This window comes from Kogia breviceps, chromosome 4 (assembly GCF_026419965.1).
Source record: "Kogia breviceps isolate mKogBre1 chromosome 4, mKogBre1 haplotype 1, whole genome shotgun sequence".
Classification (NCBI taxonomy): Eukaryota; Metazoa; Chordata; class Mammalia; order Artiodactyla; family Physeteridae; genus Kogia; species Kogia breviceps.
The window spans coordinates 117,289,089-117,315,423 of record NC_081313.1 but is presented as its reverse complement, the minus strand read 5'-3'; the positions used below and the strand labels follow the sequence as shown (position 1 = coordinate 117,315,423).

The following is a 26,335-nucleotide window of genomic DNA, read 5'->3' as shown; positions in this document are numbered from 1 at the left end:
GTGTTTTCTTAATTTCACTCTCAGATTTTTCATCATTAGTGTATAAGAATGCCAGAGATTTCTGTGTATTAATTTTGTATCCTGCAACTTTACCAAATTCATTGATTAGCTCTAGTAGTTTTCTGGTAGCATCCTTAGGATTCTCTATGTATAGTATCATGTCATCTGCAAACAGTGACAGCTTTACTTCTTCTTTTCCGATTTGGATTCCTTTTATTTCTTTTTCTTCTCTGATTGCTGTGGCTAGAACTTCCAAAACTATGTTGAATAAGAGTGGTGAGAGTGGGCAACCTTGTCTTGTTCCTGATCTTAGTGGAAATGGTTTCAGTTTTTCACCATTGAGAACGATGCTAGCTGTGGGTTTGTCATATATGGCCTTTATTATGTTGAGGAAAGTTCCCTGTATGCCTACTTTCTGCAAGGTTTTTATCATAAATGAGTGTTGAATTTTGTCAAAAGCTTTCTCTGCATCTATTGAGATGATCATATGGTTTTTCTCCTTCAGTTTGTTGATATGGTGTATCACATTGATTGATTTGCGTATATTGAAGAATCCTTGCATTCCTGGGATAAACCCCACTTGATCATGGTGTATGATCCTTTTAATGTGCTGTTGGATTCTGTTTGCTAATATTTTGTTGAGGATTTTTGCATCTATGTTCATCAGTGATATTGGCCTGTAGTTTTCTTTCTTTGTGACGTCTTTGTCTGGTTTTGGTATCAGGGTGATGTTGGCCTCATAGAATGAGTTTGGGAGTGTTCCTCCCTCTGCTATCTGTTGGAAGAGTTTGAGAAGGATAGGTGTTAGCTCTTCTCTAAATGTTTGATAGAATTCTCCTGTGAAGCCATCTGGTCCTGGGCTTTTGTTTGCTGGAAGATTTTAAATCACAGTTTCAATTTCAGTGCTTGTGATTGGTCTGTTCATATTTTCTATTTCTTCCTGGTTCAGTCTCGGCAGGTTGTGCATTTCTAAGAATTTGTCCATTTCTTCCAGGTTGTCCATTTTATTGGCATACAGTTGCTTGTAGTAATCTCTAATAATCTTTTGTATTTCTGCAGTGTCAGTTGTTATATCTCCTTTTTCATTTCTAATTCTATTGATTTGAGTCTTCTCCCTTTTATTCTTGATGAGTCTGGCTAATGGTTTATCAATTTTATTTATCTTCTCAAAGAACCAGCTTTTAGTTTTATTGATCTTTGCTATTGTTTCCTTCACTTCTTTTTCATTTATTTCTGATCTGATCTTTATGATTTCTTTCCTTCTGCTAAATTTGGGGGTTTTTTGTTCTTCTTTCTCTAATTGCTTTAAGTGCAAAGTTAGGTTGTTTATTCGAGATGTTTCCTGTTTCTTAAGGTATGATTGTATTGCTATAAACTTGCCTCTTAGAACTGCTTTTGCTGTATCCCATAGGTTTTGGGTCGTTGTGTCTCCATTGTCATTTGTTTCTAAGTATTTTTTGATTTGCTCTTTGATTTCTTCAGTGATCACTTCGTTATTAAGTATTGTTTAGCCTCCATGTGTTTGTATTTTATACAGATCTTTTCCTATAATTGATATCTAGTCTCATAGCGTTGTGGTCGGAAAAGATACTTGATACGATTTCAATTTTCTTAAATTTGCCAAGGCTAGATTTGTGACCCAATATATGATCAATCCTGGAGAATGTTCCATGAGCACTTGAGAAAAATGTGTATTCTGTTGTTTTTGGATGGAATGTCCTATAAATATCAATTAAGTCCATCTTGTGTAATGTATCATTTAAAGCTTGTGTTTCCTTATTTATTTTCATTTTGGATGATCTGTCCATTGGTGAAAGTGGGGTGTTAAAGTCCCCCATTATAATTGTGTTACTGTTGATTTCCCCTTTTAAGGCTGTTAGTATTTGCCTTATGTATTGAGGTGCTCCTATGTTGGGTGCATAAATATTTACAATTGTTATATCTTCTTCATGGATCGATCCCTTGATCATTATGTAGTGTCCTTCTTTGTCTCTTGTAATAGTCTTTATTTTAAAGTCTATTTTGTCTGATATGAGAATTGCTACTCCAGCTTTCTTCTGATTTCCATTTGCATGGAATATCTTTTTCCATCCCCTTACTTTCAGTCTGTATGTGTCCCTAGGTCTGAAGTGGGTCTCTTGTAGACAGCATATATATGGGTCTTGTTTTTGTATCCATTCAGCCAGTCTGTGTCTTTTGGTGGGAGCATTTAATTCATTTACATTTAAGGTAATTATCGATATGTATGTTCCTATTACCATTTACTTAATTGTTTCGGGTTGTTCTTGTAGGTCTTTTCCTTCTCTTGTGTTTCTTGCCTAGAGAAGTTCCTTTAGGACTTGTTGTAGAGCTGGTTTGGTGGTGCTGAACTCGCTCAGCTTTTGCTTGTCTGTAAAGGTTTTAATTTCTCCATCAAATCTGAATGAGATCCTTGCTGGGTAGAGTAATCTTGGTTGTAGGTTTTTTTCCTTCATCACTTTAAATATGTCCTGCCACTCCCTTCTGGCTTGTAGAGTTTCTGCTGAAAGATCAGATGTTAATCTTATGGGGATTCCCTTGTGTGTTATTTGTTGTTTTTCCCTTGCTGCTCTTAATATGTTTTCTTTGTATTTAATTTTTGACAGTTTGATTATTATGTGTCTTGGCGTGTTTCTCTTTGGGTTTATCCTGTATGGAACTCTCTGTGCTTCCTGGACTTGATTGACTATTTCCTTTCCTATATTAGGGAAGTTTTCAACTATAATCTCTTCAAATATTTTCTCAGTCCCTTTCTTTTTCTCTTCTTCTTCTGGGACCCCTATAATTCGAATGTTGGTGCGTTTAATGTTGTCCCAGAGGTCTCTGAGACTGTCCTCAGTTCTTTTCATTCTTTTTTCTTTCTTCTGCTCTGCAGTAGTTATTTCCACTATTTTATCTTCCAGGTCACTTATCCGTCCTTCTGCCTCCGTTATTCTGCTATTGATCCCATCTAGAGTATTTTTAATTTCATTTATTGTGTTGCTCATCGTTGCTTGCTTCCTCTTTATTTCTTCTAGGTCCCTGTTAACTGTTTCTTGCAAATTGTCTATTCTATTTCCAAGATTTTGCATCATCTTCACCATCATTATTCTAAATTCTCTTTCAGGTAGATTGGCTATTACCTCTTCATCTGTCAGGTCTGGTGTGTTTTTATCTTGCTCCTTCATCTGTTGTGTGTTTTTCTGTCTTCTCATTTCGCTTATCTTACTGTGTTTGAGGTCTCCTTTTTGCACGCTGCAGGTTCGTAGTTCCTGTTGTTTTTGGTGGCTGTCCCCAGTGGCTAAGGTTGGTTCAGTGGGTTGAGTAGATTCCCTGGTTGGGGGGACTAGTGCCTCTGTTCTGGTGGATGAGGCTGGATCTTGTCTTTCTGGTGGGCAGGTCCTCGTCTGGTGGTGTGTTTGGGGATGTTGGTAACCTTATTATGATTTTAGGCAGCCTCTCTGCTAATGGATGGGGCTGTAGACCTGTCTTACTCTTTGTTGGGGATAGGGTGTCCAGCACTGTTCTTTGCTGGTCCTTGAGTGAAGCTGGGTCTTGGTGTTGAGATGGAGGTCTCTGGGAGATTTTCGCCGTCTGATATTACGTGGAGCTCGGAGGTCTCTTGTGGACTAGTGTCTTGAGGTTGGTTCTCCCACCTCAGGGACACCGCCCTGGTGCCTGGCTGGGGCGCCAAGAACCTTTAATCCACACGGCTCAAAATAAAAGGTACAATAAATAGAGAGGAAAGAAAAGGAAGGAAGGAGGGAGGGAGGGAAGGAAGGAAGAAAGGAAGGAAGAAATGAAGGAAGGAAGCAAGAAAGCAAGGAAGGAAGGTGCAGAGGAAGAAAGGGAGGAAGGAAGAGAGGAAGGGAGGAAAGAAGGGGGGAAGGAAGGAAGAAAAGAGGGAAGGAGGGAAGAAAGGAAAGAAGAAAGGAAGAAAGAAAGGGAGAAGACAGAGTAGTATAAAGTATAGTTATTAAAATAAAAAATAATTATTAAAAAGAAAATTTCCTTAAAAACAAAAAAAACAAAAAAGACAAAAAACAAACAAACAAACAAACAAACAAACAAAAAAACAGAAAAATGGGTCAGTCTAACCCTAGGACAAATGGTGCAAGCAAAGCTATACAGACAAAATCTCACACAGCAGCACACACATACACACCCATAAAAAGAAAAAAAAGGGGAAAATAATAGTATATCTTGCTCCCAAAGTCCACCTCCTCAACTTGGGATGATTCGTTGTCTATTCAGGTTTTCAACAGATGCAGGGCACTTCAAGTTGATTGTGGAGCTTTAATCCGCCGCTTCTGAGGCTGCTGGGAGAGACCTCCCCCTCTCCTCTCTGTTCGCACAGCTTCTGGGGTTCAGCTTTGGACTTGGTCCCGCCTCTGCGTGTAGGTTGTCCGAGGGTGACTGCCCTTTGCTCAGACAGGACGATGTTAAAGGAGCAGTTGATTCGGGGGCTCCAGCTCACTCAGGCTGGGGGGAGGAAGTGGCACGGGGGCGGGGCGAGTCCGCGACGTCAGAGGCCGACGTGACACTGCACAGGCCCAAGGCGCGCCGTGCGTTCTCCCGGGGGAGCTGTCCCTGGATCCCGGGACCCCGGCAGTGGCGGACTGCACGGGCTCCCGGGAGGGCCGGTGTGGAGAGTGACCTGTGCTCACACACAGGCCTCTTGGTGGTGGCAGCAGCAACCTTAGCGTCCGACACCTGTCTCTACTGTCCGTGCCGACAGCCGCGGCTCGCGCCCGTTTCTGGAGCTCCTCTACGCGGTGCTCTTAGTCCCCTCACCTCACACCCGAGGAAGCAAAGAGGCAAGAAAAAGTCTCTTGTCTCTTCGGCAGCTCCGCGCCCGCTTCTAGGGCTCCTTTAAGCGGCGCACTTAATCCCCTCTCCTCGCGCCCAGGCAGCAAAGAGGGAGGAAAAGGTCTCTTGCCTCTTCGGCAGCTCCAGACTTCTCCCGAACTCCCTCCCGGCCAGCCGTGGCGCACTAGCCCCCTTCAAGCTGTCTTCACTCTGCCAACTCCAGACCTTTCCCCGGGATCCGACTGAAGCCCGAGCCTCAGCTCCCGGCCCCGCCCGCCCCGGCGGGCGAGCAGACAAGCCTCTCGGGCTGGTGAGTGCCGGTCGGCACCGATCCTCTGCGGGAATCTCTCCGCTTTGCCCTCCGCACCCCTATGGCTGAGCTGTCCTCCGCGGCTCCGGAGCTTCCCCCTCCGGCGCCCGCAGTCTCCGCCCGCGAAGGGGCCTCTAGTGTGTGGGAGTCTTTCCTCCTTCACGGCTCCCTCCCACTGGCGTAGGTCCCGTCCCTATTCTTTTGTCCCTGTTTATTCTTTTTTCTTTTGCCGTACCCAGATATGTGGGGAGTTTCTTGCCTTTTTGGAGGTCCGAGGTCCTCTGCCAGCGTTCGGTGGGTGCTCTACAGGAGAAGCTCCACGTGTAGGTGTATTTCTGATGTCTCTGTGAGGAGGAAGGAGATCTCCGCGTCTTACTCTTCCGCCATCTTTCTGGACAGGACCATCCTCACTTTGGATGGTGCCTAGGTTTTATCTCCTGTGTCTGTGCCAGTTTGGATACTGAAGGTCTCTAGGATTCAGCAGAATCTCTCATGGTGAAAACCAATTTATTGCTTTCATACCTTCCACAATTTCTGATTTCACTTCATTTTGGCCCCTGTAGAATCTTTTTTTTTTCTTCCAGTTTTATTGAGATGTAATTGACAAACAGCATTGTGTAAGTTTAAGGTGCACAAGCACAAGCATAATGATTTGACTTGCATACATTATGAAATGTTTGTCACATAAGTTTAGTGAATGTTCATCATCTCATAGATACACAGTTAAAGAATAGAAAAAAAAATATTTTTCCTTGTGATGAGAAGTCTTAGAACTTACTCTACAACTTCATATGTAACATACAGCAGTGGCAATTTTATTTACCATGTTTTATATTACATCCCTAGTACTTATTTGTCTTAGTGGAAGTTTGTACCTTTTGACTGCCTTTATCCAGTTCCCCTTCCCTCACCCACTGCCTATGGTAACCACAAATCTGATCTCTTTTTCTGTGAGTTGGTTTGTGTGTTTGTGTTTGAAGTGTAATTGACCTACAATGCTATGTTACTTCCTGTTATATAGCATAGTGATTCAGTATTTTGGTACATTTCAAAATGTATAGAAGTGTATTTCAAAATGTATTTCAAAATTATCACCATGTAAGTCTAGTTACGATTTGTCACCATACGAAGATATTACATAGTTATTGAATATATCCCCCACACTATACATTTTATACCCTTGACTCATTTATTTTGCAACTGGAAGTTTGTACCTCTTAATCTCCCTCACCTTTTTCTTTCTTCTCCTTACCTACCTCCACTCTGGCAACCATCTGTTTGCTCTCTGTATCTATAACTGTTAAATTTTTGCTGCGTTTGTTAATTTGTTTTTTTTTTTATTTTTAAATATACTTTTAGCTGCGTTGGGTCTTTGTTGCTGCTGGTGGGCTTTCTCTAGTTGTGACGAATGGGGGCTACTCTTCATTGCAATGCGTGGGCTTCTCTTTGTGGTGGCTTCTCTTGTTGTGGAGCATGAGCTCTAGAGCGCAGGCTCAGTTGTTGTGGCGCACGGGCTTAGTTGCTCCATGGCATGTGGGATCTTCCTGGACCAGGGATCAAACCTGTGTCTCCTGCATTGGCAAGTGGATTCTTAACCACTGTGCCACCAGGGAAGTCCCTAATTTATTTTTTAGATTCTACATATAAGTGAAATCATACAGTATTTGTCTTTCTTTGACTAATTTCACTTAGCATAACACCCTCTGGTTCCATTCATGTTGTCACATATGGGAAGATTTCATTCTTTTTATAGTTGAGTAATATTTCATCTTATATATGTATATGTGTGTGTGTATTTATATATGTGTATATATCTTACATCTTCTTTATCTGTTCATCTGTTGATGGGCACTTAGGTTGCTTCCATATCCTGGCTATTATAAATAATGGTGCAGTGAACATATGGGTGAATATATCTTTTCTAATTTGTGTTTTCGTTTTCTTCGGATAAATACCCAGGAGTGGAATTGCTGGTTCATATGGTAGTTCTATTTTTAATTTTTTGAGGAATTTCTGTACTGTTTTCCATAGTGGCTGCACCAATTTGCATCCCCACCAACAGTGCACGAGGGTTCCCTTTTCTCCACACTGTGAAATCTTTAATTTGTGGTTGCCCAGCAAAATGTTAAAGAAAAAAATTTTTTTTTGCATTGTTCTGGATGTCTACTCTGCATAATGCCAATCTTACTCAACCTTTCACAGTATGGATGTAGCATAAATTTTAATTGCTTCTTTACTAAGGGATTTAGGTTTTTGTTTGTTTTTGTTTTGCTAAAAAATTATGAGGTAAAAAATTTTTTTGCATGTGGATCTTTGTGCACACATGCAAGTAGTTTTCATCACCAGCGGAATGAGGCAAAGGAGCAAGATATGATCATTTTTCTCTAGCCTTTTGTGTGCTACTTAATTTGTGGATTCTTTACATGCCACTAGAATATGGTTTCATTTTCTAAAAATTTCCCACCCAAACAAAATACATTATCATAAGCACATTGTTGTTTCTGAATAATCTATGTTCAGGTTACCGTGCTTTGGAAGTGTACCCCAAAACAGCATTGCCACTGATCCTAGATTGTGTTTTTGCAGGTGAACAACACTTTTGTTATATGCTGAATCATTAGAAAATAGAAGTTATGTATCAACCTGCAGGACAGTTCAGAACACAGCTTCTGATGTTTCTCAAATAAAGAAAACCAAAAGCCATCATAAATTATGTTTTTCAGATGGCATAATTACAAATAAATGAGGAAATGAAACAGCAGGCTACATATCCTTGATAGTTTACGGTGCGGAGTCACATGGCATTGATTTTCAATATAGAGACCTTTTATCAATACAAAGCAGTGACTGTTGTAGATTATATGATGCTGAGTATTAATAAGCATGTTTTGTGCATATCATTTGTTATATGAAAATAATTTTACATTTCATGCTTTATTTTTCCTTTGTGGCACATTCTGAACTGTGGAATCCTTTGTCTACCATTTGTCTTTCCATGAACTATCAGGCAGGATGTCTGTGAGAGTCTCTACTTTGAGAAGTAGTGTACATAATACTTATTTTTCATGTACCACTCATAATTACATTATCATGATATATCCTTTATCTTCAAAATAACGTCTGAGAAGTCATTGTCTTTTAACACTAGAAAAAGGTGTTTTGTAAAGACTTTTTCCAGAAATCTAAATGTTTCTGGGGGCTCTTCCCAATCCTCATACAATGTATCTTTGGCATTTTAAAAATTGAGGACTAAATTTTCTGTAAATTTTGTTTGGTTTGAATTTTTTCTGTGTAATTATTATTTGAGATAGACATTTGAATTTACTCCATACTCATCCTTGTTTAAAACTCTCATGGCTAAGATGTCCTCAGGCTTGTAGATTGGCCAGCTTCGATGACATCTCTCTGGCCTTTGAAGTTGGCACAGTTCAATATAGATACCTCAGGGGTGTGTGGCCATGGAAAAACATGTTTTTGTTGTTGAGTGTTCTTGCTTTCTAGTAATTTTATTTTCTGCTCAAGGGATTTAGTATCTGTTCAGATACTTTATTTTAAAAGACCACATAAGTAATGACTTGACCTCTAATCTTAGCTTTGAAAATTTCCCAGACACTAATAAAGATAATGTCTGATGACCTATTATTTGAGAATACTATTCACTGGCCAACAGTCAGTGCTATTTAAAAATGTATATTTTACTCTGAAAATTATTTCCATGCCCAAAAGTCTTTGTTAGTAAAATCGTGCATGTAATGACATAGTTTGGTGGGCCTAGATTTATAATACTTTTTATATGATGTCACTGAGACTTATTACAGTTCAAAACAACTCTTCTCCTTAAATACTCCACTAAATTATTAGTTCTGAGAAAAATATTCTGTAAACCGTAGTCTTATCAGAAATAACACCTATCTTTTGGACTAATAATAAGAATATTTTGGACACAAAAGGTTATGTAGTAATCCTTACTTTGCATGACTGTGGTGTATCTTAGCATTAATTGTATGAGTAAGGTTTTTGCAAAGGATCAAGTTAGTACTGAAGACTGGGATCATCTATTAAATTATCTGGACTGTCCATGTCAGGACACATGCTTAATAATTTGTGGAGTGAAAGAGAAGTTCATCAGGGGCTTCCCTCATGGTGCAGTGGTTAAGAATCCACCTGCCAGTACAGGGGACATGGGTTTGAGCTCTGGTCTGGGAAGATCCCACATGCTGCAAAGCAACTAAGCCACAACTACTGAGCCTGTGTTCTAGATCCTGTGAGCCACAACTACTGAAGCACGCATGCCTAGAGCCCATGCTCTGCAACAAGAGAAGCCACTGCAGTGAGAGGCCCACGCACTGCAACGAAGAGTGGCCCCCGCCTGCTGAGAAACTAGAGGAAAGCCCGCATACAGCAACGAAGACTCAACACAGCCAAAAATAAATAAATAAAATAAATAAATTAAGGGGAAAAAAAGAGAGAGAGAGGTTCACCAGACTGTATTATATGTATGCCAAGGTGTATTCATGAAGAGGAGAGAAAAATAGTTTCCTCCCAGGTCTCTGGGCAAAGCTAGTTGCCCTTTTTGTTGTTTTTATCTATAACATACTAACGGTAAGAACCTACCTGGACACAGTGTTGTTTTTGTGAAGTTGGTAGAGAAAACCACATATCGCTAACTTTATATGTTTCTCGTTTGGCTTTTTTGTTAAGAGATGATGTTTAGTTTTTTGCTAAACTCTTAAGTTATGTTCAAAGAGAAGAAACAGTCTGCTTAATTAATTGTATTTTTTGTTGTTGTTCTTTTTTGGAACCTGTTATAACCCAGTTGGACAGTCCTGAAAGAGACTTGAGTAATGGAGATTTTCCCTTGCTTCCAGTGGAAGGGAAATATTTCAATTTACTTGCTTTAGGCTATAAAATAGTTTGTTCTTCCTTTCCCACAGCAAGAATTATGAACCTAAAATCACAAAACAGATTCAGTATTAACTTTTAAAGTTTCCCCATATTTCCACCCTCATCAACTGTAAATAATGTGCCTGAATGTAAAATGGAAAATGTTGAAAATTTCCACTTGTGCATTTTGAGCTTTTTAGAGGTATTATACACTCTGGATATAATAATAAAAGATACTGGGCCTTATACAGCGCTTTTTGTGTGAGGAACTCATATAAACACTAATGCATTGATCCTTACACAGTACTTGATTGTGACTTTAAAAGGTCATGAGTTACTGCTGTTACAAAAATTTTTTTTAAAGGTTGGAGGAGGAGCTGTAATTTACAAATATTGTTTGAAAGATATCTAGATAAAAGTTGATACAGGAAACTGAAAAATTAAAGTTATGGGGGATTTTTATTGTTTGTTAACTTTTCTTTTAGCCTACAGTAGATTTTTATCCCTTTATGTTTTGTTTTCTTTTTTCTTTCTTTTTTTTTTTTTTCTTGTGGTACGCGGGCCTCTCACTGTTGTGGCCTCTCCCGTTGCGGAGCACAGGCTCCGGACGCGCAGGCTCAGCGGCCATGGCTCACGGGCCCAGCCGCTCCGCGGCATGTGGGATCTTCCCGGACCAGGGCACGAACCTGTGTCCCCTGCATCAGCAGGCGGACTCTCAACCACTGCGCCACCAGGGAAGCCCCTATGCTTTTATTTTCTTTTGTCTATGAATATACTTGAAGCCCAATTCCCTTCTTAAGACCAGAAGGCACAATTTACTTTTAAGCTTTTATTCCTTCTCAGCTAAGAAGGCTTAAATCTGTGGAGGTTTCCTGAGTTTGTCATAACATAGTAATACATTTTATTTGTTCTCAATTGGAGATCATCCTTCTCGTTTTCTTAGTTTAATATTTGTGGCATATAGTTGTTGATTTTGATGAACATAGTAGTCAGGTGACTTAATCTTCAACTTTTTTGTGCTTTGTAGGTTTATTCTTCAATCCAAGGAGGCAATTCATAATCAGCTGTTAGAGAAACAGAAGATAGCGGAAGAAAAAATTAAAGAATTGGAAGTAAGTAAGTTTTGACTGAATACTGATAGTCGTACTCGACTTTTAGGAAAAAAGTAATTATCGTGTCATATTAAATGAAAATGTATGCCTGCCAAGGTCATGTCACATTGTTTTCATTTTTTCTAATTATGCTAGAGCTATGAAGCAGTCTTTTTCCAACAGTGTATAAGACCAGAAAAAAGACTAATCTCTTGAAACCTTAGGGAATTTTGGAGAAGATAGGATACTGTTAACCTGAATGTATTTCTTCCATTGCCTTTAAGTGAACATGTCTATTCTTAAAAAATATAATAAAATAAAAGCACAGTGTATATTTAAACACCATATGTTGTGGTGGATGGGCATGAGAGTAGGCAATGATAATAGTAGTCAAAGAATCTAGTTATATGACTCTTTCACACATTGTAATTCTAGACAAGGACTGAGTAGTAAGCTATAACTAATTAAATATCTGAAGGATAGTGCTCCAGTGAGGAAAATAATTTTTTTTTAAGCTAGGGAAAAAGATGATAGGTAAGAGTAATAATTTAGTAAATCTTTGGAAAATTGGAGTTTATTATTACCATTTCCTTATACATTAAAACCTCAGATGAAATAGTCTTCTTGGGTTTTGGTGAATGGTCTATCCTGTATATAGTAAAAGTTGGACAGGACAAAAAACTGGTTATTATTTTTTTGGGGGACCAAGATTTCCTGAGATGGGGGTGGATACAGTGACTTCATAGGTCACTTTATCTAATTTCTTTGAATACTATTTGAGGCAGTGGTTCAGAATCTGACTCAGCCTTCTGCTGAATTGGTGAGACACCCCCTGTAGCCTTCAGGGGATTTCTCAGGGACACTGACTTGGCATGACTGGGGCAAGCAAGTAGTATCTTAGGTTACTTAGGCTTATTTTTGTTTGACTACCAATGAGAATTAAAACAAACTTGATAGTGGCTTTGTAGCTCAGAAAATGTATTGTAAAACGAAACAAATAAGCAAACAAAAAAAAAGAAGAAAACTTATCCTGTAGAAACCAGGTTGTTATTATATCCTATTTTATCATTTTTGTCAGCCCAACCCTTCTAGATTGAGTTTTCCAAACAAAAGTATCTTAGAAAAACTGAACGAAACTATTTCATGTAGATTACCAAAAAAAAGTGTGTTTTTGCACTTGTTGGTAAATATATCTAAAAATTGTTCTGATGAATAAGTAGCAAGATGCAAAGTAACATGTAAATAATTCTTTTTATGGAAACAAACAAAAACCAAGATCTGTATATGAACATTGAAAATGATTTGTAGGTATATATATTAAATTAACACTGTTTACCCTAAAGAAATTAGATGGGCCATGGGGATGAAATTGTTTTTTTCTTATAACCTCTGTATTGGATAAATTGTAACAAATATGTGTTAACTTTTTTTTTAAACATCTTTATTGGAGTATAATTGCTTTACAGTGGTGTGTTTCTGCTGTAAAGTGAATCAGCTATACATATACATATATCCCCATATCTCTTCCCTCTTGCATCTCCCTGTGTTAACTTTTATAATTAAAAAAAATCATCAAGGTAAAATTGCCAGATGATGAGTTTAGCATACTATTCATTTCTGATGAATATTAGGAAATTCATTTTCCAAAAGTTTCCTTTCATGGAGTCTCTCAGATACTGGTAAGAGTATCCTGATATCTGTCAGGTAATAGAAGTAGATTAGCTAGCTTGTTGGTATTTGAAATGCTAATTAACAGCTACAAAAAACTAGCAGAGTTAAACTATAGCCTCTACCCTAGGAAGTTATTTTGTGTTTTTTGTTTTTAATCTTTCATCTTATAAACTATTTATATTATAAAAATGATGTAAGTATACTATAAAAGAGAAAAACAGTCAAAAAATAAAACATGATTAAACAAAAATGATGACTTTCCCCTCTTTCTGCATACCCTCAAAATGTCACTTTTACAGTTTGATGTGTATCACTACACTTTATAAAACTTTATTTTGTAAACAAGTTCATACACACATATACACACTTTTTTTAAGTAAAGAGAAATTACGCTGTATATACTGTTTTTCATCATTTGACAATTTATCTTTCCATTTTAGTAATGTAAATCTAGTTTATATTCAGTTTCTTGTTTTCCATTTATCCTACCAGCGTGGTTTCCTTATTACCTCAACATTCAATTATTGCATGATCCCTGCCTCTGCATTTAGTGTCATTTAGTGTCTCTCCAATACTGCCCTAACCTCTATTTTTATTTATATTTTTTTATTTTTAAAAAAAATTTTTAAATTTTTTTTTTTGTGGCACGCGGGCCTCTCACTGTTGTGGCCTCTCCCTTTGCGGAGCATAGGCTCCCGACGCGCAGGCTCAGTGACCATGGCTCACGGGCCCAGCTGCTCCGCGGCATGTGGGATCTTCCCGGACTGGGGCACGAACCCGTGATCCCTGCATCGGCAGGCGGATTCTCAACCACTGCGCCACCAGGGAAGCCCTAACCTGTATTTTTAATGGTATCACCCACTACACACACACTTCTCTTCCCTGAAGCAATCCTATACTTTTTGACTGCCATACCTTTATAATTTTGTTACTTCAGCCTGAAATGTATACACATATGCACAGACCCACATGTGCATGCATGCACACATACATTGTTAGTTACAGTGTTCAGATTTTCTGTTTCTTACTGATTTTTTTTCCTCCTTATTCAGTTAGTTACGAGAGAGATGTGTCATATCTCCCTCTGTGATGATATTTATTAATTTCTCCTTAGTCTTTCAGTTTAGTGGGCAGTGGTATTTAGAAACTACTATCTGGGTGCTGTAAATACTCATTATTACTGTATGCATAGTTGAGATGATATGTTTCATTTTGTTTTATATGTTTAGGAATTTCTCAGCTCTTTTAAAGATTGCATTCCATTGACTTCTGGCTTCCATTGTTGCTGTTGAGAAGTTATCAGTCTAATTTTTGTTCCTTTGTCTTTTCTCTGTGGCTACTTTTAATATTGTTTTATCATCTTTCATGATTTGTAGTTTCTCTGGTATATGTTTAGGTGGGGATTTAGTCTTTTTGCTTTTTTTCTTAATCCTATCTGGGTTAAGTTGGGTTTTCTGAGTTTGAGGATTAGTGACTCATCAATTCTGGAAACTTCTATCTCTGAATATTACTTCTTCACTGTTTTCTCTATTAAATGGTATTTCCCTCTGGAATTTTTTTCTCACCTTTAAACCAGCTGCTTCCATCTTCTGCAGTAGCATCTTAACTGGTTTTTCCACCTCCACCTTTCTCTCTTCTAATCCTTTTAACATATTGAAGCTAGAATGACCTTCTAAAATGTTAAATCTGTCGTATTGTTCCTCTGTGCAACATTCAAGCTTTTTAACATAACTTCAAGGCTGTTTATGAAATGACTCCTGTTTCTTTCTCTCATGTCCCTCATATCCTCTTCCTTCTCTTACACTGTATGCTCCAGACATGCAGAAATATTTTGTTTTTAGAACTTGCTGTGTTTTCTTTGTTTCTACTAGGTCTTTGCAAAAGTAATTCTCTCCGCCTGGGGACTTCCTCCTTCTGCTCTTAACCAGCTCTGTTAATCCTTAAGATCTTAGTTTAGGGCTACTTCTGAGAAGCATTTTCTGATTCTTCAGTGTTAAATTAAGTGCTTTTCCCTTGTTCTCTCTAATTATTCTACTAGTTTCATAGCAGTGTGAGAATTTGGGCATATAAACTATCATCAGTTGAAGTAATTACAAATATGGTTTCCTATTACTTGGGAAGCTTGATGCAGATTCAGAGCTCTAAATAGTTTTCCCCAAGGCCTCCCAGTTATTACTGTGCCTTTCAAATATACAGTCTCTTCTTCTGGGCCCTAGTATTTCTTGTCAGTCCAGCCTATTTCATCTTATTTAATTATCATTATCATGATTAATTTCTACCCTCAGATACCTTACAATTAAATTGAGGAGGCATAATTTATACATAACTGCAGACAAAGGCCAGGCTGTTTAATTTAGCACATTTTCATCTCTGACGAAGTAAGCTTTTTGGTTTGGGTCCAAAGTTCTAGTTTTTGACCAGAGCTATTAACTTGGCCCCACTGTGTGTGCCTATCCCACCCCCACCACCACCAACAGTCTATATAAATGACACTGTGGATCAGTCTTTTCCATGACATAACATAGGTGGCTAGTCTGATCTGAGAGCCCATCTTCATTAGTATTTTCTAGACTCTCTTTTATCTACCTCCATTCTTACTGTTTATGTTTGCCCTCTCCAGATTTTTTTCCCCAGTCCTATTTAACCTAGAATTTGTTTAGCTTTTGATAACTATAGTATGCTGTGTCTACATTGCCAACCAGCCTGGTGTCTCACTTGCTGGCCCTTTTCTTCTTATGGTGCAGAGGTGGGGGTACTGTAATGCTGCTGTCATGTCCTCTTTTTTTGGGGCCAACTGGCGCATCATGTGGGGTCTTATTTCCCCGATGAGGGATCAAACCTGCTCCTCTTGCAGTGGAAGAATGGAGTCTTAGCCCCTGGACCGCCAGGGAAGTCCCTGACCTCATGTCTTCTTGATAGGGAGTTATATTACATACTAGAAGGGTACAGACAAGTACCATCTTAACCTTGGGAAGATTGTCTGTCTTTTTCTTCTTAAAATTCCATATTTTACATTTTAATACCCCTATGTTGGGTTCTTCAGGCTGTAATCACTTTCCTGGGTTTGATTAGGAAGTGTTTTCATAACAGACTCATAATGTGGTAGTGTTATATAGATTTTTATCTTCCCTTTATAAAGATGGTTGATGTGGTTCTGGGAGGGAATGTTACCATTTTTCCTAATGGTGATTAGCAGACCAATGATGCTAATCCAATTGAAGAGAAAAAATAAAATGACGGCTTTAGTATGATAGAGTAACCATGTTATTTATGTCATTGAGGGAATTATCTATTAAAAAAATACCGATAATGAATAACTTTAAAGAAGATGGCTGAGTATATAATATATAATACAGTATATGTTGTTAGAAAATGCAAAATCGTACTTTTTAAAATTGACATGAGTATAATTGGGATTTGGAATTAGGACTTCATGAGTCTCATCTGTCTTTGTAAAAATAATTTTCTTTTTGAAATGTACAGCATTGCTACAAAAAGTATAGGGTTTTTTTTTAAGAAAATTCAACTTTAGGTAAAGTTGAGTTAAAACCTTATTGATAGATTGAAGAGATATGTATCTTATGAAGAGTGAAAAATACGTCCTGTATTTTTGCTCACTTTTTTAGAGGTAAAAAGAAAATAATTACTTTTGCAACTTTTTTGCAGTTGCAAAAACTTAGATTCAGCATTCAGATGAGCTAGAGCTAAATTTTTGATGTCTTGCCTTTTGAATCTCAAGTATTTGGAATCCTTGAGATAAGCTTTCAGTGGTATATTTGAACACATTTTGACCACTATTCTCCTATGTTCTGTCTCATTGAATTACTGCTTCAGGCTCATCTGCCTTCCGTTTAAAATCCCCATTATATTTTAGGCACATGCAAATACTGGTTGACCACTTTCCTTCCCTTCTTTCTGTGACGTGGTTACCACCCCTTCCACCACCCTGGTTAGCTCAGCAATGACACAATAAAAATAAGAATAAGGAAACCAGGACATTCTGGTCTACATAATGCCACTTCTGACGCAGAATGTTACAATCCCAGGGTTGTGAAATAGCCCTCCAGCCCATGCTATAAGTAAAATCTAAGAAACTGTGAAAGTCCTGACTCTTGCACAGAAATGGCTATTATGGTCAAATGGTAGTTCCTGAAACAAGTAGAAAGACTAGTGGCAAGAAAACTGGATAGGAGGTGCCTGTGACACTCTGCATTTGGCTGAGTTCTGAGACTCTGATGAGAAAATGTCTTGGAGTTTCCGTGATTGAGGAGATTTTACTCTGCCTAATGAGGATCATTTTTTCCATAGCATGGGTAGTAGGCACTGGTAGGCACTTGGATGGATGTCCAGTTTTTGCCCTAAGTACCTCACTTTTGGGCTGGTACCTTTTTTTTTTTTTTAATTAATTTATCTATTTTGGCTGCATTGGGTCTTCGTTGCTGCATGAGGGCTTTCTCTGGTTGCAGCGAGCGGGGACTACTCTTCGTTGCAGTACACGGGCTTCTCATTGTGGTGGCTTCTCTTGTTGCAGAGCACGGGCTCTAGGCACACAGGCTTCAGTAGATGTGGCATGAGGGCTCAGTAGTTGTGGCTCACGGGCTCTAGAGCACAGGCTCAGTAGTTGTGGCACATGGGCTTAGTTGCTGCACGGCATGTGGGATCTTCCTGGACCAGGGCTCAAACCCGTGTCCCTTGCATTGGCAGGCGGATTCTTAACCACTGCACCACCAGGGAAGCCCTGGGCTAGTACCTTTGTGTGTATGATAGGACACCCTCTTTGGACGTGATGTCAAGTGGACACTACTATATGATAAGCACTGATTCTTACTTGTGTTTTCAATGAAGAGAGAAGGGCAGGTGAGAGCAAAGCCAGTGGCAGAATGTTTTTTATATATTAAACAAGAATTACACTCAATGGTTCATCTGCTTGCATCGCTCAAAGTTTAGAATCCATCAGAAAAAATTAGTCATTTATTTATTTTGTAGTGAAATAAAGTATTTACAAAAATATGTGTTAAAATACATGTAGTTTAATCAATAATTATAAAGCAAACACTTGTTACAATCATCCAAACCAAGAAATCAAAAGTTGGCAGGACACCAGAACACCGCCCCCTACTTTTGTTTCTCCCTTCCATTCCTTCCTGCTCTCCCCCTCCCTCAGGTAACCCTAACTTTTGGTTAATTATTTCCTTTCGTAAAAAATATAGTTTTACTACCTATGTATATATTCCTCAAGACAGTTTTTGAACTTTATATGAACAAAGTCTGTCTCCATATTTTTTGCTTTGCTTCACTTCTTCCTCAACATTGTGTTTGTGAAGTACATTCATGTTGAGATTGTGATTTGTTCATTTTCATTGCTATATGTATTCCATTATATAGTTGTACCACAATTTATCTTTCCAGACAGCTCATTTTTACCCTTAAGAAGTCAAGATGTTCTCATGGAGCATTTGCACAGTTTATCTCAGCCTCTTGCTGAGGAGAGCTATTTTTCAGAGACATCTCCTACTCCAACCCAGGAGAGTTTGAGTACTAGAGAGCAGTAAAATATAAAATGTCTCGGGCTTCCCTGGTGGCGCAGTGGTTGAGAATCCGCCTGCCGATGCAGGAGACACGGGTTCGTGCCCTGGTCCGGGAAGATCCCACATGCCGCGGAGCAACTAAGCCCGTGAGCCATGGCCGCTAGGCCTGCGCGTCCGGAGCCTGTGCTCCACAACGGGAGAGGCCACAACAGTGCGAGGCCCGCATACCGCAAAAAAAAAAAAAAAATAAAAAAAATAAAAAAATAAAATGTCTCTACTCTAAAAATTAGCTTGATTTCCCACCTTCAGTAGTAACTAGATAGCTACGCACCTCTGAGTGTTTTAAAAAATTTTTTTTAATAATTACAAGATTAGTAAATCTCTTTTCTATGTTGTTTTGACTTTGGGAGTCTTGGGTGAAGTTTCTCTTATTGTTCCATATGTTGGGATTTCACATATGAAGACTTACCTCTTTCTTTTTTTTTTTTTTTTTTTTTTTTGAGTTAACACAGGCCTCTCACTGTTGTGGCCTCTCCCGTTGCGGAGCACAGGCTCCAGACGCGCAGACTCAGCGGCCATGGCTCATGGGCCTAGCTGCTCCGCGGCATGTGGGATCCTCCCGGACCGGGGCACGAACCCGTGTCTCCTGTATTGGCAGGCAGTCTCTCAACCACTGCGCCACCAGGGAAGCCGAATACTTATCTCTTTATAGAGTTCATTTGTATTCTCAACATTTATAAAAAAAGATGTTTGTTTTAAAATAGTTTTTAGTTATTTAAGACTTGCCTAAAAGAGACTGATGGTTGGAAGCCTAGAGTTATAGTGAACTATATATATTCTCCACGTCCTGGTGTTTTAGGGCTTAATGTAGTTGTGTGATCCTCCTCTGTGACTTTCAGAGAAGAATGAGTCTGAGTAAGTCCATATATGCTCTTTTTCTGGTTGAGTATTCTTTATTGGTTATTATCAATATCTTGGTCAGTATATATGTGTTACGATTCAAGTGCTAATATTTGCCCAAATGTAAACTATCTATGATATATTTCATTTCCTCAGTAGAAATATTTCAGGTCTGATAAGAACTTATATGTAAACAGTCCAGATAGACTTGCCCTTTATAGACAGCCTTTCTTATTTGTCTGTGAAATGCATATTACAGATATTTTACACACACACACTCCTTTGATTTGATCTGTTCACTGCTGTGTGTCTTTGTTTTGTGATTAAGATTTACAAAAGGATTTGCATTCCAATTAGTCCAGAATTCAGCCTTTTGCATCTTGATTCAGTTATTCTTTTCTTCTATGATACACTCCGGGGGTGGCCTGATTCCCCTCCTTGGAACACTTGTCTATAACCACACCAGACTATCCCTTTGAATGCTTCAGAGGGTTGTTGACCTCAGCCTTCGCTGCTGTATGCTTTATATGGTCTGTACTTTTCTTTGTCTAACCATAAATATTTGTCCTTAGCCTCTGCCCTCCCATGCCTGAGAGTTCCTCCATTCATTTTCAGGCTGCTTAGTGAATTATTTCTTTTGATGAGTTAGAATTTGAAATTTATTTCGTGTTATTGCATGCCTCCCTGCTCTTGTAACTAGATGGTAAGGTGAAGTTGATCAGTATACTTTTCTTTACCCTAGATTCTTACTCTGATCAGTCTTTATGTGACAGGTTCTTTTAATCTGAAGTAATAGATGCTGGCCAGAAGAAATGAGTTGTTCAATACTCAGTGTGGTCACACCTGTATTAATGAGCACACTGTAATTAATCAGGTCAAAAGAACAAGATCCAAGCTGATATTTGAACCATGAATAGAGATCTCAAAGTCTATTAGACTTATAGAAGAACATTCATTACCCTAAATTCCTAATTTAAGTACTAAATTCCTAATTTAAATACCTTCTGTTGAGTTAAGAGTTCTGGTTTCTAGCCCTTGCTGTACTCTAAGCCTCAGTGTCCTCATCTGTAAAACAAGAGGGTTGGATTAGAAGATATCTAGGGTCACTTCTATTAAGTTTATCATTAAAACCTTGGTCTTTTTCTGAATTGCCACTTTAGGAGCAAAAATGTCCCTTAAAATGAAAAGATGGAGGGAGGCAAACCAAAACAAAAAAACCCATTTCCTTTCTGTTTAGATCATTACCTTAATTTATTAATTATAATCCTATTTTTGCAGGTAAAATAAAACTAGTTGTCTGCCTACAGCTTTGCCAGCTAAAATGTAATACGAGGTGACAGCATCTTGTTTGATATCTTTGTAGTAGTTGCTTAAATAACTGAAATCACAGAGATGTTTGTGTGATGGCTTAAAGGTAGCTTATATTAGGTATCACCTGTTTTAGAGATACTTTTGGACAGAGCTGTGTAATAGCTTATTAACTCCACATGCATAAAGTAACATACTCAGGGAGACATCATTTTATCATTTGTAGTGCTTTATCCTATAGTGTCATATAAAATACATGATACTTAGAATAGTGGCAAAAAAAATTCAGAAAATGTTGAAAAATTATTAAATTCCTTGAGTGTACATGGACATTTATTATTATAAGTGGTAAATTTTATAAAATGGGTTTTAATGAATTTTAGTTAGTCTGCTGATGCAGATAGTTATACTGCTTAGGACTTTACCATTTTTATTTTACCATTTTATTCATTTTTCAAAGAATTTTTACTACATTATTTCATTTTAAAATAGTGTCTATGTTTGATGCTGTCTTGCTAATTATGATTTTCTCCCACCTCACTTTGTCTTGTTTTCAAACAAATCTCTCACCTGCCACCAGTATAATAAAAATATTTGAATTCCATCACTATTCATGAGGCCGTTCTTTTGGGTACATAATTATCTTGTGCTGGAATTTTTCCAAAATGGACACACATGCATTGTACTCCTAACTTTTGTGTAAAACAATTTAGTTCACTTTATTCTGCTTTTGTTTTTAAGAAAACACGAGGGTGGAGCAATACTCCAGGTCAGGAAGCATTATCAGTTTCCACTGATGTTTTATATGTGCTGTGTTTTTATATGAGACTCTAAAAGTTCAAACTCTGTGATGCTATAAAGACATGGAAAATGATTCTTTCTTAGGGTTGGAGGAAGTGATGACTAGTGTTTTTTTGCTGGTAGTATCTGATAATCCCCCCTCCCTTTAGCTATTCTAGGCATGTTTAGTTGTCAGGCGTTGTCAGACTAAATTGCTAAAAATAACAAATAAGGGGGAGGCTGTTCTAAGGCCAGCTCTTGCCACTGTCTGTAATCTGTTTAATTTAGTTCCTAAGGAGAAAGGGCAAAAGGAATATGGTGCCATTCTAATTGAATGGGTTTTTTGTTTAAAGTGCTGACAAGTACATTGTTTGAGCTCTCTCTTTTTCCAAACCCCATAGGGCTCATGTACCCACATCCACTTATAGTGGAGAGCCAGAGCTGGGGGTCTCAAAGAGCATCCTCTAATCAGTGGTTGTACTAGAGATTAACCAGGTGATTGTGGTCTTTTGCTTGAATTTAATGTGGATTTTGACAGTGGAAATGTGCAGTTAGTTTGTGAGAGAGGGTGAGACAGAGAAGATGGTAGTTAAAATGGAGGAGTTATTGTGGGAATAAAGACATCTATTTAGTACTCTCTTCTGCCCTAACTCAGTGTTCCCAGAGAGTCAGGTTGTTTGATAAAATTAACCACACATGTGACTTCAATATACCTGCATGTAATTTTAACCCCCATTACCAGCATAAACCTCTATGTGGATTTGGCTCTTGACTTCCCTGCACCTTAACTTCTTCCTAATAATAGAAACAACTTTCTGTAAAATGGAGATAGTGGTCTAGTACTTGTTTGTAAAGCTGTTGAAGATCACTGAAGGGATGATTTAAATGTCTTTCCTTTCCTCTGCTGTGTATTTACCAGCGGTGGAGTGTGTGAAAACTGGGAGCAAATTTTCAGTTATATTTCTGGTGTTCTACATTCTGTGTCAACTCACCTGAAGGTTTACTGATTTTTATATTCTGAAGTTGCTTATTGATTTTTGTGTCTGAAGTCCTATCCAAAAATCCCTTTGTGTAATTCTTTTGGTGTGTGTTTTTTTTTTTTTTTGGTCTGAGCCTGGCCACTATAGCACCAAAGAAAAAAATGGATTGCTTTTATTAGAGATTCTTGGTAAGGAGTATCTTGGGAAAGCCTGTATTAATGAAGATCCTGGTATTTACCTAAAGCTTTGGAAATTGAGCAATTGGACACTGCAGGCTTTGGGAATGCTTATTACTTTTAGGCATTTTTTAAGTCACCAACCTGCTTTACTCCCTAATTTAATGAAATACATAATCATTTTAACTGAACTAAAGTGTCTCAAATTATAATTTAGAGCACAGTCTTCAACAATATCTATGCTATATAGATGATGAAGTCTTGTGATTCATGTGCAATGACATACATGGCAGCACTTAAAATCTTTACAAGTAGCTCAAGATTGATATCATTTGTGGTTGAGTTTAATCGGCTCTAGAAATTTGTAAAAAAAAAAAATCACTTTCCGTTTCTGGACTTTTGGGGTTCAAACTCAGAGCCTTCATTAATGCAAGCTCAGTGTCTTTCTCTCTTTGAGAAGGTATGAGAGGGAAACAAGCTATAGGTGGTGATGGAAAACATAAGAGGAAGAAGGAGCTTCTGGTACTATAGTTGAAGCCTTAAAATGGATCAAGTTTTGAACAGAATTGTAAAATATCATTTGCCTTAATTTTTAAGTGTTGATACTTTCAATATCATAGGCTGAACTTTCCACTTAAAACTGATTTTTCCTTCCTTTGAGGAGACTAAACAATTCTAAGGTTCATGATGTGAGGCTCTGGCCAATAATAATTGGCCAGAAGAAGTGTATGCATGTAAAAAAAAAATCATTAAATGTTTGCTGGGTGTCTTGATTTTACAGAGTACTTTGGGGTTTTGACTAACTATGGAGGCTTTCTGTTCTTACTTTCAATCTTATACATTAAGGAACCTAGAGTCTATTGTATTTACTATGTGCCATGCACTGTTCTTACTTTCAATCTTATACATTAAGGAACCTAGAGTCTATTGTATTTACTATGTGCCATGCACTGTTAATAGGCAAAGACATAATTAGCAAAGGCCCTGATGGCCTGGAGCTTATATTCTGGAGAATGGGATGTGGAGACAGATAATAAACAAATAATATAATTGATAAATGCTAAAAAGAAAAACAACACAGGGTAAAGAGACAGAATGGTGCGAGTGTATAAGCTGTCTTATATAGTGTTGACAGGGAAGGTTTCTCTGATAAGGTGATGTTTGAGAAGAGAGACCTGAAGGGAGTGAGCAAGCTATGTGTACATCTGGGAGAAGAGGGTTCCAAGCAGAGGGAACAGCAAGTATAAAAACCTGGGGGTGAGGGCATAATTGATGAGTTGGGAGAATAGCAAGGAGGCCAGTTTAGCTGGAGCTGAGTGATCAAGAATAGTAGGAGGTGAAATCAGACAGGTATCAGGGAATAGATTATATAGGGCTTTGTAGGCCATATTAAAGATTTTGGATTATGGTGTGAATTTGGGAGTTTGGGGAGGGTTTTGAGCAGAGGAATGACATGATCTGATTTACATTTTTTTTTTTTTTTTTTTGCGGTACACGGGCCTCTACTGTCGTGGCCTCTCCTGTTGCGGAGCACAGGCTCCGGACGTGTAGGCTCAGCGGCCATGGCTCATGGGCCCAGCCGCTCTGCGGCATGTGGGATCTTCCTGGACCGGGGCACGAACTCGTGTGCCCTGCATCGGCAGGCGGGCTTTCAACCACTGCGCCACCAGGGAAGCCCTGATTTACATTTTAAAAGGACCATTCTGGCTCCTTTGGTGAGAATAGATTATGGAGGGCAAGGGTGGAAGGAAGCAGACTTGTTAGGAGGATGTTGCATTATATCTAGGCGAGAGATTGATGTTGGCTTGCACCAGGGTGGTGGCAATGGAGGTGATCAGAATCTGGATATATTCTAAGGTAGAGCTAAGACAATTGGGTGTAGGGATGAAAGAGAGGACTCAAAGTTTTGAACCTGTTATGAAGGAATCATACCTCCTTCCTCCCACATATATCATTCATTCAGCTGTTGAAGAGATTTGGAATGGGTTCATGAGAGAGGAGGCATTTTATCTGGGCCTTGAAGATCAGTTAGAATTTTGCTACATAGGGTTGGGGCAGAGGAGAGAGCATTTCAAATCAAAGAAATACTATGGACAGAAGTCTGGAAGTAGAGTGGTGGAATGAAAGGTTAAAGTGAGAAATGAGGCTGGAAAGGCCTAAGGGAAACAAGTTAAGGGTAAAATGAATGAAATCAGCATTGTTTCTACTCACTTTGTATAAGTACTCCTTGTTCTGGGCAGGTAGTTATTCCCAGTGCAATGCTGTTCATTCACTGTGGTTTCCACATAGCATTCCATGTGTGATGGGCTCCACAGAGATGCCAAATGTTTATGGGAACATATGTACTATTGATAATTCATAGATCAGTGTTTCCTAATCAGTTTTCAAGTTTCAGAAGTAATTTTAAATGCAAGTTGAAAGTTTGGTTTGGGCCTTGTTATCTTTGAGGTGCTATTAGATACCCAAGTAGAGGTGTTGAATAGACAGTTGGAAATATGAATCTGGAACTCCAGGCTAATGAAATAAGATTGAGAATTGTCTATAAATTGTCAGTTTATAGGTGGCATTTAAAGTCATAGGACTGGATTAGATCAACTAAGGAGAAAAGGTAGGTACCGGAGGTATAAACAAGGTTCACAGACTGAGCCAGGGGCACTGCAGCAGGATGTAAAGGCTCTTTACAGAGGTGTGGATAGTGTGCAGTGTGAGTCCAGAGAACTGAGTGAACACCCACATGGGCAAGCCTCTGCTGTGAAGGGGCCAAGCCGAAGGGATGGGACCAACTTCCTCCATGATTAGGGGGCTGTGCAGGCCCTTGGTTTTGTGTTGACAGCAGGGGCTGTCAGCTCAGTTAGACCTAAGTTTCAAGTGCTTTGTGGCTTTGTCTTATTAGCACTGACCTGGAGCTAGGCAGGCCTGGTCTGCTGAGGGAAGGTTTGCTTTCCCTGAGGAGGGATTGCAGAATGTAGAGACTGACATCAAGTTAATCTCAGAGCTGAGCATGCTGTCTGGGGGAACTACACTGCAGGGAGTAGTTCAACAGCTCATTTAAAGCACAGGAGATTAGAAACCCTGCTGTGTATTTGTGGTTTCTTGAGTAAAATTTGAGGGAGGGGGTACTTGGTGGAAGCAGACATGCCTACTAGAGTTGAAGGATAAAAGTTCCCTAAAAGAATTTTATAATAACTAGTACTTTCATGGTTCCTTGTATACACTCACACATATGCATATACAAACATATACTTTCCTACCCTCTTTCAGTATATACTAAGAAAAGCTTCAACCTTTAGAATATTTTTTGAGTTCATCTTACAAATTCTTAGCAAGTAATTGGTACTGATTTTCTTTGCTCTGATATGCATAGCATAATGCCTTGGCATAATTATTAAAAATATGAACTCTGGAATCAAATGAATTTGAACTCTGACTCTGCCACATACTACCACCTTGGGTAAATTACTTAGTGTCTCCAAGCCTAAATATACTCTTCTGTAAAACAGCAACAACAGCAGGGTTGATGGATAGGGACAATAAATAACCCTTTTATTTCCTCCTTAAGTATGGAATCAACTGAAAGGCAAATCTGTATGAAAAATTTAAATTATTTTACGTTTATAACTGATAAAGCTTAGGTTGAGGGATGTGGCTTAGGTGTGCAGCAGTAATAATGGTTTCTAATACTGATCCAGAATTAAGCATACAAATTTAGATGTAGCTACCCAGCAAATCTTTGGAAGTGTGGGACAACCACAGGTCTGTCTCTGCAGAGGCAGGCAGAGCATATCTGTCAAACTTATGAGGAAAATGTGTACCTTCTGCATGCAGGCAGATCCTGGCAGAGCGGAAGAAGTTGAGCCATAGTTGCTTTTTCCAAACACACCAATCGGAAAAGCTAGTAGTC

General features: G+C 38.6%; 1 protein-coding gene across 1 annotated transcript in view; it reads left to right on the top strand.

Annotated features, from left to right (window-relative positions):
- PFDN1 (prefoldin subunit 1) overlaps positions 1 to 26,335 on the top strand; it is a 69,490-nt gene that overhangs the window by 27,282 nt on the left and 15,873 nt on the right. The window contains exon 3 of the mRNA XM_059061355.2: positions 11,028 to 11,112. Coding sequence (XP_058917338.1) covers positions 11,028 to 11,112 — 85 coding nt within the window. The remainder of the gene's footprint in view (positions 1 to 11,027; positions 11,113 to 26,335) is intronic.